The sequence below is a fragment of the Nanorana parkeri genome, unplaced genomic scaffold (genome assembly GCF_000935625.1).
Source record: "Nanorana parkeri isolate BGI_ZX_2015 unplaced genomic scaffold, ASM93562v1 scaffold55, whole genome shotgun sequence".
NCBI classification, from domain to species: domain Eukaryota; kingdom Metazoa; phylum Chordata; class Amphibia; order Anura; family Dicroglossidae; genus Nanorana; species Nanorana parkeri.
In genome coordinates this window covers 2582791-2599746 of record NW_017306323.1, presented here as the reverse complement: position 1 = coordinate 2599746, position 16956 = coordinate 2582791, and the positions used below count along the sequence as shown (strand labels likewise).

At 44.0% G+C, this 16956-nt stretch overlaps 1 protein-coding gene across 1 annotated transcript; it reads left to right on the top strand.

Annotated features, from left to right (window-relative positions):
* The first annotated feature begins 7046 nt into the window (after positions 1 to 7046).
* On the top strand, positions 7047 to 7616 carry LOC108804255 (ADP-ribosylation factor 1-like). The gene has a single exon (XM_018576000.1). It carries the CDS (start codon positions 7047 to 7049, stop codon positions 7614 to 7616), a length of 570 nt encoding a protein of 189 aa, XP_018431502.1.
* Positions 7617 to 16956: the final 9340 nt, after the last annotated feature.

Sequence of the window (16956 nt, the reverse complement as noted above, 5' to 3'; positions counted from 1 at the left end):
ATATATAAATATATATATATAGGTGTGTGTGTTTGTGTTTAGTGGCATAGTTTATGTGGTCCAAAGCTGCTGGAACTGATGGACATCAAGTGACTTTTTTCCACCGTAAAGCAAAACTAACCTTAAGGCCTCATTCACATGGGGTGTATTGCCCTGTAAAGTATGAAGGGCCATTTTTTGATGCCCGGTGGGTGGCTTATGTAAGTCTATGGAGATGCAGGAGCTATGCGCCCCCACTTTCTGCCGATTTTTCTCAACCGCACACAGATGGCCTTGGACAGAGATCTGTACACCATCTGTGTGTGGTTGTCAAAACTCAGAGCTGCGGGAAGCAGTGTGTGAGGGAGCACAGCTCCTGTGTCTCCATAGACTTACATGAGCTGCCCACATGCTTCTTACGGCCACTCCAAGCGCATCAATAAAATTGTTCATGTCAACATGCCGAGTATGAATGTTGTAAATTTTGGCATATGACTCCTCCTTGCAGCTTGTGGTTTGGTTCTGTTTTGGGGCTCATTCACATGGGTGTGCTCATCTCTATAGTGTACACACTGGTGCAGGGACCTGTTCCCGTGAGGGACAGGTGCTGCATGTAATTGCATGCAGCCTCTTGTACCTCTCAATGGCTACACATATGTGCAGTTTCGGGTGCCCGCACATGGATGCTGACAGTGTGCATGCCCGTATGAATGAGCCCTTTATAACCATATACAGTACTGGTGTCCTAAATGTCCTGGTGACTGGGGTGTCTACCCTCTGTAAATAATAAATAACCTCAATCAACAAAATCTTTCCATAGTAATTTTCAATATTTTGAAATCATTTCCTTAAAATAATTCTTGGTGATCCTGCCATAAAGGTATTTGTTCAGACACTTCCTGTTATAAGGTTGCAGCACTCTGACCCCGTCTCCTAATTATGCTGTGTTGTCACCCTGACACTGAATTTTGTTTGGTTAGGGCTTACATCTGCTTTGAATGGTTTGATTCTTGAAGTGTCAAGTAACAAGTTATACAGGAACTTCCAGGCTGCTCTGTCACTTTGCTCTCTGCTGGAGTATTGCCCGATGACCTGTGCTGATGATAGCGGTGGTGACAGCAGCACAGGAAGTGACTTCATGACAGAGACAATAACTTCAGGGTCAAATAAAAAAAATGCTTGCTGGAGGAAATCTTCCAACACAACCCAAAGTGACAGGACAGGCAGGAAATTCCTTTCTTGAATGACAGATGACATCACACATAGAGGAGCGTCTCTAGCTGGCAATCAGAACACGTTTTACAAAATTCAGGACAATCATAGAATAGTATTAAAAAATTACCGTAAAATGAATAAAAGGACAGATAACCTGCAGAAATACAATGAAAATGTATAATAGATATTTCAATTTAAGGGGAACTCCAGCAAACTCCTACCATGTATTTTGAGATCTTTGACGGGTGGGGGATGGGGGATTGGGTGGGGGATGTTAAAACTCGTATGCACCGATACCGATACTCATACTCGTGAAAAGGCCCTGATACCAAAAAAAATTATATCAGCATTTAAATTTTTCATATTGATTCGGCTGCCTCAGTTGCTGGGCTGGGGACCTCTGGGCACCCTTCTTGGAAACCACATGGTGCCTGCTTATAGAGCTTCCACCACCCATACATCTCCCCTTGATGGGACTCTCGCACATCTCCCCCTTCTGAGACCCCCGCACCTCTCCCTCCTGAGACCCTCCCCCCAAGACATCGGGCAAAGCGGCAGCACAGAGTATGTAGCAATATATTATTCTGCATTGCTGTATAAAGTATTGCAGGGATTTGTCATCCTCTATAGCTGATGATATTATTCTGCATTGTTGTATAATGTATTGTTGGGATTTGTAGTCCTCTATTGCCGGTGGTATTATAATAATACCATCATCTATGAAGGACTACTAATCCCAGCAATAAATTACACAGCAATGCAGAATGGCAACTGGCTATAGAGGACTACAAATCTCAGCAATAAATTATGCAGCAATCCAGAAAATACTATTATGGAGTCAGTGACAGAATTACCAGGGTCACACCCGACCCTGGTGCTCCACCGCTGTCCTAAAGTCATTGGTCTGTATTGTTTTAGAAAATTTGTCACATAACACTAAAAAAAAATGTATCGTAATTGGAATCGGCGAGTACTTAAGGAAAAGTATCGGCACTCGTACTCAGTCTGGAAAAAATGGTATCAGTGCATCCCTAGTTAGAACCTCAGTCAGGTGTTTATTATCACTTCCTGTCCTAGTGATTTTTTTTCCTTCTACCAGTGCTAGCATCCTCTGGCAGAACTTAAAGAACTCCAGGAATTTTTTTTATTTACCCTTGCAGTGGGGCTCCCCCTGCATTGCAAGCATTGAGTGCATATTTGTTTCTATGTTAAAATAAAAACGTATACTGAACCAAAGCTCTGTGCTGGCTTCTTCCAAGGGTCTATTACAGGGTCTATCTACATCATCTACTTTGTAGCTGCGTTGGCCTTTGTCACGGATGGTCCCCTTTCACACCACCGCGTTGGTGATGTGCACTGAAAAAAGTAAGGCATGCCTTACTTGGTGATCCTGCCATACAGGTATTTGTTCAGACGCTTCCTGTTATAAGGTTGCAGCACTCTGACCCCGTCTCCTAATTATGCTGCGTTGTCACCCTGACACTGAATTTAATTTGGTTAGGGTTTTCATCCTTTGACTGGTTTGATTCTTTTATTAGGGAGACAGTCAGTAGTGTCAAGTAACATGTTATACAAGAACTTCCAGGCTGTTCTGTCACTTTGCTCTCTGCTGGAGGATTGCTCGATGACCTGTGCTGATAATAGCGGTGGTGGAAGTAGCACAGGAAGTGACTTCATGACAGAGACAATAACTTCAGGGTCAGACATAAAAAATGCTCGGTGGAGGAAATCTTCCAACGCAACCAAAAGTGACAGGACAGGCAGGAAATTCCTTTCCTGAATGACAGATGACATTAAACATAGGGGAGAGTCTCTAGCTGGCAGAACATGTTTTACCAAATTATTGACAATAATAGAATAGTATTAAAAAGATTATACAATAGTTAATGATTAAAAAGACAGATAACCTGCAGAAATACATGAAAATGTATAATAGATATTTCAATTTAAGGGGAACTTTTGTTTTGAGGTTTTTGAGGGAAGTGTTAGAACTAAGGATGCACCAATACCGATACAAGTATCGGTACCGATACTGGCCATTTCCATGAGTACTTGTACTTGTAAAAATGCCCTGATACCAAGAACCGATACTGGCGCTTTAATTTTTCAAATTAATTCGGGGGCTTTGGATCATGCCCTCGCTGGGGACCTCGCGGCAACCTTCTTGGGAACCACAAGGTGCCTGCTTACAGTGCTTCCGCTACCCACACATCTCCTTCTCCTGAAACGCTCACACATCTCCCCCTCTTGAGATCCCCCACACATCTCCCCCTCCTGAGACGCTCACACATCTCTCCCTCCTGTGACCCTCCGCACATCTCCCCCTCCTGAGACCCTCCGCACATCTCCCCCTCCTGAGACCCTCCACACATCTCCCCCTCCTGAGACCCTCCACACATCTCCCCCTCCTGAGACCCTCCACACATGTCCCCCTCCTGAGACCCTCCACACATGTCCCCCTCCTGAGACCCTCCACACATGTCCCCCTCCTGAGACCCTCCACACATCTCCCCCTGCTGAGACCCACCACACATCTCCCCCTCCTGAGACCCTCCACGCATCTCCCCCTGCACCCCGGAGAAGAGCGGTAGCTTGGAGTATGTAGCAATATATAATTCAGCATTGTTGTATAATGTATTGCTGGGATTTTTAGTCCTCTATTGCTGATGGTATTATAATAAGCAATGCAGAATGGCAACTGGCAATAGAGGACTACAAATCCCAGCGATAAATTATACAGCAATGCAGAATAATACTATTATGGAGTCAGTGGCAGAACTACCAGGGCCACACCGGACACTGGCGCTCTACCACTGTCCTAAAATCATTAGTCTGTATTAGTCACATAACACACACATACACACACACACACACACACACACACACAAAAAAAGGTATCGGTAGTTGGTATCGGCGAGTACTTGAGGAAAGGTTTCGGTACTTGTACTCAGTCTGGAAAAAATGGTATTGGTGTATCCCTAGTTAGAACCTTTATCAGGTGTTTATTATCACTTCCTGTCCCAGTGACTTTTTCCTTCTACCAGTGCTAGCATCCTCTGGCAGAACTTAAAGAACTCCAGGAATTTTTTTTATTTACCCTTGCAGTGGGGCTCCCCCTGCATTGAGTGCACATTTGGTAAAAAAAAAAAAAACAGTTACTCACCCGAAGCTCTGTGCCGGCTTCTTCCAAGAGTCCATTCACACCATCTGCTTTGGAGCTGCACTGGCCTTGTCACGGATGGTGCCCATTCACATCACTTCGTTGGTGATGTGCGCAGCCGGATGCAACGTGGTACAAGCACCTCGCACCCCGTTCTAAGAACACTCTAACAAAAATGGATGCATTTTTCATGCGTTGTCACCATTTCTCATGAATTTCTATTGAAGTCTATAGGGCCACAAAATGCTTTATGTAGCACCAAAAGAAATACCTGCACCTTTTCAAATATTGCACTGCATTGTGTTGCATAGGTTCAAACGGGCACTACAGAGAATAATAGGATTTCTATTGTAATGCGCAGGAGATGCACAACAAATCACACTGTAAACTGGGGCATACACCTTGTTGATATCGCATAACAGAAGCACTGCAGGGCGCTCTTGTGGTGCGCTCTGGTGAGCAGCCCATTCCTTTGAGTGCCTACCAGAGCTAAATAGCGTTGAAAGAGGTTTGTGCACTTCTTTTCCAAATGGCATTTTTTGTAAATCACATCACACTATATTACATAGTAATAGGTCTCAGGTACAAGAGGGCAGCAGACCGTCCATTTATGTGCAGTGGTTGGTCTACAAAAGGTTAACTTGCAAAAGTGTTATACAGGTACGTCCTCCCGGAACAATAGGGCAACAGATCAGCCATTTTTCTGCAGGGGTCGATCCACAAGAGGTTATCTTGCAAAAGTGTTATACAGGTACGTCCTCCCAGAACAGTAGGGCAGAGGACTGGCCATTTCTGTGCAGTGGCCGGTCCACAAGAGGTTATCTTGCAAAAGTGTTATACAGGTACGTCATCCCAGAACAATAGGGCAGGGGACTGGCCATTTATGTACACCGGTCGGTCCACAAGAGGTTATCTTGCAAAAGTGTTATACAGGTACGTCCTCCCAGAACAATAGGGCAGCAGTCCAGCCATTTATGTGCAGTGGCCGGTCCACAAGAGGTTATCTTGCAAAAGCGTTATACAGGTACGTCCTCCCAGAACAATAGGGTAGCAGTCCAGCCATTTACTGTATGTGCAGTGGCCGGTCCACAAGAGGTCATTTCGCAAAAGTGTTATACAGGTACGTCCTCCCGGAACAATAGGGCAGCAGTCCAGCCATTTATGTGCAGTGGTCGGTCCACAAGTGGTCGCTCCCGGAACAATAGGGCAGTGGAGTGGCGGTTTATGTGCCATTTAGGTGGAGTGGTTGGTCTGCAGGAGGTTACTTTGCAAAAGGGTTAAACTGTGCTAAACCTTTCATCTGACCTCTGAATTATTGACGTTACTATTTTAAAGGAAAAGTAGCAATTATGTATGCACCGATACCGGGTTTTTGATATCAAGTACCAATATTTTTTTTATCAGTACTCGCCGATGCTGAGTACCGATACTGGCATCCCAAGGTAGCGTGGGCCCGGCTTTCCGGCCAATCAGGAGGGCGGGTGGCGGGTCCTGACCCTCCGCCCAGCTTCCTGATGGCCTGGGAAGCCGGCTTCATGCTTCCTCGCGACACTGCGGGGCAGCCTGGTTTCCTGACCAATTAGACTGGCTCCATGCTCCTTCGCGACACTGTGGAAGTTCTGGTATCAGGGGTAAGTATCGGAGCATTTGGGCAGGCACGAGCACTGGGATCGGTCTATCAGTTAGATGGGACCAAGGATTGGGTGATTATATTTTCTTTATTTGCACCCCTAGACCTAAACAAGCAATTAACCCTTGCAATGCAGGGGTAGCCCCACTGTGAGGGTTCATTTTACTAAAACCTGGAGTTCTCCTTTAACCATGCATTCTTTGAGCATTAACTCTTCATGGTTCGTGTAACTGGGGGCATTGTATGGGTGTGGCTTTTACCTACATACTTTGTGCTGGAGGATGTCCCTTTATCTCATAACAGAAATGTAATAGGCATGCAATAAAGTTAAAGTAGAACCCTATATTTTGTAGGTTTTGGATAGAGTAAAGGAAGGTTATAATCCCTGTCAGCATTTTTTTCTGCCATCTGTGTCCCAGTGGGGAGAATTCCCTTCACTACCTGTCCGATAACCGCAACAGGATGTGAGAGGAAATCTCTGGTGGTCAACAGGGTCACCAGACCCAGTGTCCCCATTGAAAGATTTCCCATCTATTCCTCTTCTGGTGACAATCCACCAGAACAGGAACACAGACAGCAATATAAACCTGGCAGGTGTTCTAGTCCCTCTCCACCCTATCCAAAAATAAAAAAATAAAAATTTTGGCTTTAGTTGCACTTTAATTTAAAACTTGTAGCTTTTCAGATTTTGTGTATTCGTATTTGTAGGTTTTGGGCTAAAACATTTACAGATATACGTAACACAGATAAAGCATGGTTGTGTATATAAAATGTCAATTGCTATAAAGTTGTTTTTGTTGTGATTCTGAGGTCACTTCCTGTGCTGCTTTTATTCCCGGCACTGTCAAAACAGACAGTGCAAGAATCTTCCAACACAGCAATGTGTGACAGTGCAACCAGGAAATTCTTTCTGAGTTTCTCTGGTTGCCAGGTTACAGGAGGTTTGGCAAATGAACGTAGTGTGTGTATATATAGCCGTCTGGTTTTCACAAAGCATGCACAGCCACAGAGATAAGAGCAAGCAAATCCTTACTGATTTGGAGAAGGAGAAAACTTGCAACAATGGGTATCCTCCTGAGCCGTCTTCACCAAGCCGTAATGAACTTCTCTGGCACAAATGCTCGGATCATAATGCTGGGTCTGGACGCTGCTGGAAAGACCACCATTCTATACAAGCTGAAGCTGAACGAGGCAGTCTGTACGATCCCCACAATTGGGTTCAATGTTGAGACTGTTGAACCCATCCGCAATGTGACCTTCACTGTATGGGATGTGGGAGGTCAGGACAAGATCCGAGTCCTGTGGAAGCATTATTTCCAAAACACAGATGGCCTTGTATTTGTGGTGGATAGCGCCGACCCTGAACGATTTAAAGAGGCTCGGGCAGAACTAGAATCCATCTTGGAGTCTGATGAAATGAAAGGAGTACCCTTCTTAGTGCTGGCTAATAAGCAGGATGTTCTTGGTGCCAGGAGACCCGGTGAACTGGTGGAGGAGTTGGGTCTGAGAAGCCAAAGAGGACACCAGTGGCATGTCCAGGGATGCTGTGCCACCAATGGTGATGGACTTGTGGAGGGCCTGGAGATTCTCACTAACTATGTTAAAGACTTCAAGAAAAGTAAACCATACTGAACTGGAAAAGAGATCTTCCGCCATGTTCTCCAAACAGTTCTGAAATACTTCCAACAGCTCTGCAATTAGGACTGTGAATCGTGTTCTACAAAAACCCTGTCGGTGACTCTTGGCTCCCTTAATCGCTGGTATGGTGATTCCAGATCTTCAGATTCTTCTTCCACAATCATTAACCGTACAAATATTACTTTTAATAGTGTCAGTTTGGACATATATAGTGATTAAGCATAATGGCATGGATGAGGTCCCCACGTGGTGCTTCCTTTTCAGTCCTGAGGGCACTTGTCCAAGACAGATGGCTTACCAGAAGTACCCATTTTCTGCAGGTTCCAAAACTGACTGAGCTCCTTAGACAAAGTCTCCTGATTGATTGACTGAGCTCCATAGACAAAGTCTCCTGATTGACTGACTGAACTCCTTAGACAAAGTCCCCTGATTGACTGACTGAGCTCCATAGACAAAGTCTCCTGATTGACTGACTGAACTCCTTAGACAAAGTCTCCTGATTGACTGATTGAGCTCCTTAGACAAAGTCTCCTGGTGGACTGACTGTGCTCCTTAAGGTGGCCATACACTCTACAACCATCGCAAGACCTTAGTCTTGCGATGGTTGTACAGGGATTAAAAAAACGTACGATCTGCCTATCTTGGACAGGCAGATCGCACTCTCGATCATCGCAAGCCCGCCCCCCTGAGGGGCGGGCTTCCGATGACCGCAATGCTGAACGGGCAGTGTGCGCACACCAGCCCGTTCGGCATTTGTCTTCCGAGCACCGTTCTAACCAGCCGAGAATCGTACGATTCCCGGCTGGTTTTCGAACATGCTGGTTCGACAGAAGACGTGCGACCGTACAGTAGAAACGGTCGCATGTCTCCGTTCACACTGCTCGATTATCGTACGAAAAACCGATCGCATACGATTATCGTGCAGTGTATGGGCACCTTTAGACATAGACCCTCTAAGGAAAGCAACTACCCTTTGCTTCTGCTTTATTTTAAAGTAAGTGTCTTCCAGGCACTTGGGTGTTGTACTACAAATGAAGAGTTAAGTTTGAAGCTGCATGGCACTTATTTGATGGACTAGACCTCAGCTTTTCAGGACCATTTACTTTAATTACACTTGATACTATATACTGTGTATATATACAATTTTTTTTATATTATGTGTTTTTTTTATTTTGGGAATGCGTACAATTCATATTCTTGGGAATATAAAAATAAAATGTCTTGATCTTTAATTTGGTGTTGTATGTTTTCCGATAAATCTTTTATAGAACAAGTAAATCAAATATAACATCTCAATATTACAAATCCAAGTTACTTTATAAAAATAGCCTCTGATATTATTTTTGTGTTTATTTTTAAGAAATAACTGTTCCAAAATGAAGTAAGGCAACATTGAATTAAATTTTGTGGCAAAGACTACTAATCTATATTAGTGCCCTAGAAGTCTGTAATGGAAGTGGCAGCATTGATGTATAAAGGGGTAATAGCAGTGACCTCTGCTAGACTCATGGGACTTGTCCCCATTCTCTCATGGTCTTTTGTTGCATGTCTGCAGTCGCTGATCATCATTCTCTTGAATAAAAATTTGGAAACGTTAACCATTTGCAGTGGGGCTACCTCGCACTGCAAGGGTTAACTGCTTTTTTTTCAGGGGGGGGGGTAAAGAAGATTTACTCACCAGATCCACAGTCCTGCAGCAATGACCCTTCACCTCTCCCCCCTGTAATATGTCCCTTTGCACCTTCATATCTAATAGATCTGTATAGGCATGATGATGTCCATAGACTGCCGGAAACCTGGGGAAGAAGAGGCTGTGGGGACTAGTCTAGCAGCCAGGCGTGACAGAGGATCATATCTACCGCAAGACAAACAAGGCATTTGCCCAGTACGTTCCAGGGGAATGGCAAATGCCTTGTTTGCCAAGGGCAGATATGCCTCTGGGGCTACCCCTGAACTGCAAAGGTTAAAAGGAACTTACCCGATCCTCTGTCCCATCTCCCAAACCAGTGAGGCAGAGCCTCACCTGCCATTACCGGTATCGGTACCAATACTGGGCATTTTTACAAGTACTTTCACTCGCCCACAAGACCATATGGGCCCTGGTGAAACCCCACACAGCCCACCTGAGAGCCTGCACAGTCCACCTCAGAGCCTGCACAGCCCACCAGAGACCCTGGAGACAACAGGCCGCCACCCCAGAACAACACAAGTATGTGGATTCATATTATTCTGCATTGCTGTATAATGTATTGCTGGGATTTGTAGTCCTGTACAGCTGGTGTATTTCTGCATTGCCAATAGCGCAACCTGTCAGAAGCTGGATACAACGTGTGCACTGTATCCAGCAACTGATAGGTTATGCAAAATGTCTGGGGTGCCTAAGTTTAGCCTTGCCTAGGGCAGCACAAAACCAAAATACACCACTGGGTATCCCTACTGCAAGGGTTCATTTCTCAAAATCCTGGCGGTCCTTTTTAAGTATGTCTGCAGTCACTGATGTCCTCTCAAGCATTTCATATAGTCAGCATTACGTGCGGCCCTTTAATGATGTTCATGTGTTCTGGAATTTATTATATATATGTACATGTGGGCTGGGATCTATAGAGCATACATGTATATAGAATAGATCCCCAAACACATGTACATACGATAGATCGCAGGGATCTCTATAGCAGTGTGCGGGGATCTATTACACATTGCTGTGTGTAATGATTAGTCTCCATCGCACTCCGCTCTGACCAGCTCCTCACCTTTAGCACTAGGATGGCAGCTCCCCTGGGTGCTGCTGGTCTGGCTGGGTTCAGTCTCTCCCTCCCTCCTCAGGGGGTCCTGGAATCCTGGCACCGGTCTCTAGCTGTCCATTTTCACGACTCTGCTGCTCATTGACTGACAGCGGGAGACTGCCCCTGCCCCCCAGCCACTTCCTTTTTCTCCTTAGCTGGAATGCAGTCTTGAAAAGCCAGTGCAGCGTTCAGGCGTTTCTTTTGGCTGTTGTTGCTGACTGCCTCGCTGATTTGGGGGTGGCATTTTGCTACCCCCCCCCGGAAGGTGCTGCCCAAGGCAAACGCCTTGTTTGCCTTGTGGTAGATATGCCCCCGGATGTGAGGGGGCACAGCTGAGGACCCCTGTATATCCTGTAAGTTGACAACCACTGATATAGTGACTATTATTACTATTTATTTATAGTATTCCATATTATGGAGCAATGTTCAGTTAATGCTCAGTGGCCTTTTCAATACCCTACACTAATATTATGTATCAGTTCTGCCACAGAGATGTTAAACTGCCCAGTTTATCTGTTTATCTTTACAGTTTATAGCTACACTAACTCAAGTTATCTCTAATTGTTTAGACAATAAGAAAAGAGAAGCAATTCTATTGTTTATAAATCAAAGAATTAATAGAAAACAAAAGTACATGAAAAGGCAATGAATATTAAAACATTGATAGATGCAATTCAAACAGTATCCAGTAAGTGGCAGCAAACCACTATAGTCATTTTGGTTCAGTGCCTTACACCTAAGTACTCATTCACAGGGCTGCAAATACAGTACAGGCATATGGGCATACAGCTTAAAATATACCTGTATTTGCTATGCCAGGGGTTCCCAGCTACTGTACGTTTGTGTCCATTGGATTGTATGGACAGAATATATTGTGCACTGGTATCAGCATGTGAAACAAAACAAATGGCAAATGCACTCATCAACTTATCACCAGCTTTAAAGCAAGGTGCTCATGGAAGGGCTTTATACAGTACAACAGCAAAAAGTTTCCCAGCACACTCACCAGCCAGCATACAAAAAAAACCTGTCTAACTGCTAAGGTTAAAAACAGAGGTTTTAGATACACGTCTTCTGCAGAATATGTGAAAGCCGCACCGCCTCGTCAAGGCTCCTCTGTGTAGTGCGGTCCTAACTCTAACCTATGAGAGTCTCCATCTTGGAGCACATGTAGCAAAAGATAAAATTGGGTGCAGCTTCGCCAGGAGGCAGCCCAACCTCCTTAAAGGCAAAGGGACACACAAGGGACCCCGCACATCCCAATGGCAGCTGAGACCCCCAGTGTGTCACTGCACCAAATCAGTCAAGCAAAACCTGTACCCAATTGTATCTTTTGCTACATGTGCTCCAAGATGGAGAATCTCATAGGTTAGAGTTAGGACCGCACTACACAGAGGAGCCTTGACGAGGCGGTGCAGCTTTCACATATTCTGCAGAAGACGTGTATCTAAAACCTCTGTTTTTAACCTTATCGGTTAATCAGGTTTTTTTTGCATGCTGGCCGGTGAGTGTGCTGGGAAACCTTTTGGTGTTGTACGGTATCAGCATGTAAACACAAGTACGGGAGTTTACAACACATGTACACAAGTTGCCAAACGTGAAACTCCAGCATTTAGGAACGTATGCCCATACGCATGTATGTGTAAATACTGGTACTTGTGTTGACGAGCATATAACCGTGTATTCTGTCCATATAATCCTACAATACAATAAGATTGAAGACGTGTGTGATACTAATTGCAGAAAACAGTTACTTTGAAATATCACTATGATCCAATTATTTTACATTTTTTCTAGGGAACCAATAAATCTGACCAGCCATGTTAGAATATCAGTAGTCTATGTCTTTTCCCAATTTCTTTGCTTTACTTGATCACATACCAAAGGCATGCAGGTATACAACACAAGACACATTTATTTAATCACTTCTTGGTTTCAAAAAGCTGTAAGAGTACCAACAAATGTGTCCATGTCTGTATCTACATCTAGAACATTGACAAACTTGCACCTAGATGAGCGAGCGACAGAACTAACAATTACAATAGTGTTGGTGCAATGCACACAGTATGCTTAATAGCAAGAGAGCTGAAATAGGAACTGAAGACGTTTAGAAAAAAAGTGTGTGAGAGGATTTAATAGACAATGCTAGAGAAGCCAAGGTGCAGTGCAAAAAAGCCAGCGATGTTGACACTACATTTTATAGTTTGACCTGTCCTGAGCTGTTAGGGGGGAGCAGCGGCAGGTATGTATTGCATTCTACAGAAAGAGCACTCTGCTGTCCAAGTGTGGTGGGGCAAGGTGTGTACTGAGGTTGTCATACTCCCGTCCTGCCCCTTATCAGCAGCTTGTTCCCATTTCATCTATTTAGAAAAAAAATTCTTTTTTACAAGGTTTTTTTCGGCAGTAAGAAATACTTGGTCCATAACTATGTATGACACTCCAAAGTGGTGCGTGGAGTTGTGGGAACAAGCACTCCACATTTGATTACACACATTATGTGCGGACCTCGCAGTGGCTGTTTACAGCACTGGCTGCACATCTCCTCCTCCTTCCAGGCACAGCCTCCTGAGACGTCAAACACAGCCCTAGTGAGATGCCGGGCACAGCCCTGGTGAGGCGCCAAACACAGCCCTGCAAGACCGCACACAGCCCTGGTAAGAGCCCTGGGGAGATGCCACGTGCAGCCCTGAGGAGACGCCGCGTGCAGCCCTGGGGAGACGCCGCGTGCAGCCCTGGGGAGACCCTGCACAGCCCTAGTGAGATGCTACGCACAGCCGTGGGGAGACCACACAGCTCTGGTGAGACCCCACATAGTCCTGGTGAGTATCAAGCTTCATATTATTCTGCATTGCTGTACAATGTATTGCTGAGATTTGTAGTCCTCTTTAGATGATGGCATTATTCTGCATTGCTGTATAATGTATTGCAGGGATTTGTAGTACTTTATGGCCGGTGGCATTCTGTATTGCTGCTTCTACTTCAGTATCTGCTCCCCCAACTCTGCTAATCCCAGCACTGGCTGCCTCTCACTCAGTGTCTGCTCCCCAAACCAAAGAACCAGGCAGCCTAGTGGCAGTTTGAGGGAAGTTTAGAAAAGAAAGCTTCTCTGAAGTTAGTATCTTACAATAAACTAAGGAGAAAGAGCCAGAAACAGCATTATACTTGCTATAAAAAGGACTTAAAGACTCGTCTTTCCTTGTGATCCATTTTCCCACCATTTCATTCACTAAAGGTGTCACATCTTCAAAATTGCTGATGCCTCTTTGTAAACTCCCCAGCTGATTAATACTGAGCATCACCAGAGTTTACCAACCTCCTGCTTCTAATGATAGAATTCTGTAACTCTATACTAAAATTCATACCATAGCCAATACAACATATACTGTACACAGCTGGGTAAATGAAGGGCCTGCATGTATTCTCCTAATGTGACACTAGATGGCAGCAGACACCTGCCAAAGTACATTGTTTCGTAAATGAAGAACCTACTTGTAGTCTCTACATGTGACACTAGATGGGAGCAGAGACTAGCCAAAATGTAAAGTATATCATTGTAAATGTAGAGCTGGAAAACGTTTTTCCAAAACTTTAAAGTGATATTAGTGCCAATAAGTTTTTAAACTATTTGAAATGCTGATGAAATCAAAATTCATGCTGCTCCTTGATGTTTAAAAGTTTTAGTATCCTGAAGAATCAGCTGGTACCCTGAGCACTGGTCCTGATATCCTGTTTTAGGAGGGCTTCTTTCCCTTGCGAGGTTCCTATGAAGCCACCCTTGTGTGTACTAGTAAGCTGTGTGTGTCTCCAGAGGCAAGCCGCTTCCCTGCTTCCCACTCCTCTCTTCTCCAAGCTAGTAGATAGACAAGAGTCAGCTCCATCCCTTATGATCTTGTACTGGACAGGGAGTTCAGGGAAGTGGAGTTAAGAGAGCTGGAGCCAGCTGTTGGAAACATGATGACTGTAAGTGCTTGGGCAAAAATTTAAAGAAATACTTTGCTGGGCAATGTATATTTGATCTGGATGCATTTTTGAAAAAATGTTTGGAGTTTAATATTAATTTAATGATGATGAGCATGCGAAACTATGCTAAGGTGGGCCCCCTGTAAGGACTCCCAATCTTTTCATTATACAAGGTAGATCATAGCTCCATTATGAATCGCTCAACATGTTTATTTTAGGGCTTTGTGAAAATAATAACAATTCCTGTTTATTTATATATTTCTACGTTAGACAAAAAGGATCCATTCTCTATAAACAAGATATAACATTACTAAAGATTATAAATATTATAGAAGAACTGCTGTCAATTAAATTCTGATTTTTTTTTAAACAATTTTTTCCCTTGACTTTTTTTTTTTAATGGAAATAAATTAAAGATTAAAGTGCAAAATATTAATATCAATGAAAGAGAAAGTAATAAAAATCATGACAATGTCTGTTAGATTAGTTCATTGGTTTGATGGCGATGTGAGCGCTGCGTCAGGAAAAGGAGATAAGACGATTTCCCCATATAGACACCAGTTCACTTTTTAATGGCAAGTGATAGGAGCAAGGACAGGAGAACCTGGCTGCCTGTGCTGCTCTGTATGCTGACCGCACTCAGCAATGCTACGGACCCATGTGAAGGTAGGACTATCTTATTTAATATTATTATAATTATGCAATATTATAAAGCTGCTTTTAATTACAATCTGTGCCCATGTGGATATCAGGTAAAATAAGGAACCTCTATGCTGCGCTTTCCATAATATTGTAGCAGAGCATCCCAGAGGGAGCCTGGGAAAGTCCTGTTCCGAGTTTATAGATCTCCCAGGTTCCTCTCCTATACATTTAGGAATTGCTGATCCGGGCTCCAGTGCAGGGTGTACTCCTCTCTCCACTGGCAATTTAAGCTCACCTGGCATCTGTACTCAGAGCTCTCTGCCTGGGGATCCGACAAGTCCTGTCTGAGAGAGCTGCAAGGTATGCAAGTTTTCCATCAAACAGTTTATGTGAAGGCTGACAAGCGGTAGGCCTGCTCAGCCTGTTCGTTAGGAGCTATATCTTTTGTTTGTGAAGTTAGTGCTGGGATATGGCTAGGTTTTATTTTTGTTGATTTCTTGTGACCACTGTACAGCACCTGTGAATGCTCTTGTCAATGTATGTTATTATTAATTAAATAATATTTGTAATATTTGTATTTTATTTGTATTTTATTTGTGATTATAAATATTTTATGCTGCTGCTGTCAATCAGCAGAGGTGGACCTGATGTGCTCCTCTGCTGATTGAAAGCAGCAGTGGGTGGGTACAAGAGCAAGCCTGCTATTGGTTATTGCAATTTGAAATGACCAATAGCAGCCTAGCTATTCATTCCCCGCTGTCAAAATAAAAAAAACAGAGAAGGTACCTCCCTGAAATGAGAACGTACCTCCCTGAAATGAGAAGGGCACCTCCCTGAAATAAGGTTTTGCAGGTTGGGATGTCTGTATATATATCTATATCTATATAGATATATAATCTGTGGAAATTAACGATTAATTCCTTGATTGATCTTTAATTTTTTTGATCGGTACTGACCTCTCTGCTGGCTTCCAGGAGTTCCGTCGGTGATCCGGTGACGTCACAAGACATCAATGTCACCGGACTCCTCCCCCCCCCTTCCCCAAGTGGCTCCGTTAGCTAATGAAGGGAAGGGGGAGGAGTCTGGTGACATCACTGGACTCCTCCCGCTTCCCTTCGTTAGCCGACGGAGCCACTTGGGCCGGTGTTATTGGCTATATTGTCAGTGTCAGTCTGTATTTACAATGCCATTTGCTCGATTGTCAGTGTCTTGTATTTGCAGTGCCTGTGTCGGTAGTGCCAGTCCCTGCATGTGCAGTGCCAGTCCCTGTACGTACAGTAGTGTCATAGGCTGTATTGTCCTTGTGAATCCTGTATTTGCTTCCCTTCGTTAGCCGACGGAGCCACTTGGGCCGGTGAGTTTGCCCGAGAAACTTTCTGCACGAGCGCCAGCCAAGGCATTGGCCTATACACATGCAGCACAGCAATGAAGTAATAAAATGAACTAGGATCACACTAATCCAGCACGTTATTATTCTGAGTTGCCCCACTCAAGCGACTGCCATATTGAGTGGGGCACGTGAGATAAATAACGTGCTGGGTTAGTGTGATCCTAGTTCATTTCATTACTTCATTGCTGTGCTGTATGTGTATAGGCCAATGTAGTTGGATCTGTATGTGCGTTATAATTAATCGAAATGAATCGATTAAAAAAAATTTTGATTAATGGAACATGCAAATTTTAATCCGTAACAGCCCTAATATATAATTTAATGTGCATACAGTTCCCTGAAAACTCCTAGGGACACATCGCCTGTATGGCCCAGACTTCGCATGAGCCAGTGGCAGAACACACACAATAACATGTCTTCCTAAACAATATCCTACATGCAGAAATTACTCCCTTAGTGGGACATTTAAATTTGTTATTGTATAGGGGCCAAAGTAAAAATCAATTTCACTTCACAGTGACTCTGAAATGACCAGAACATGTTTACCAGTACAGTAAAA

Coding starts and splice junctions, on each gene's coding strand:
- LOC108804255 (XM_018576000.1), top strand. CDS start 7,047: ATGGGTATCCTCCTGAGCCGTCTTCACCAAGCCGTAATGAACTTCTCT.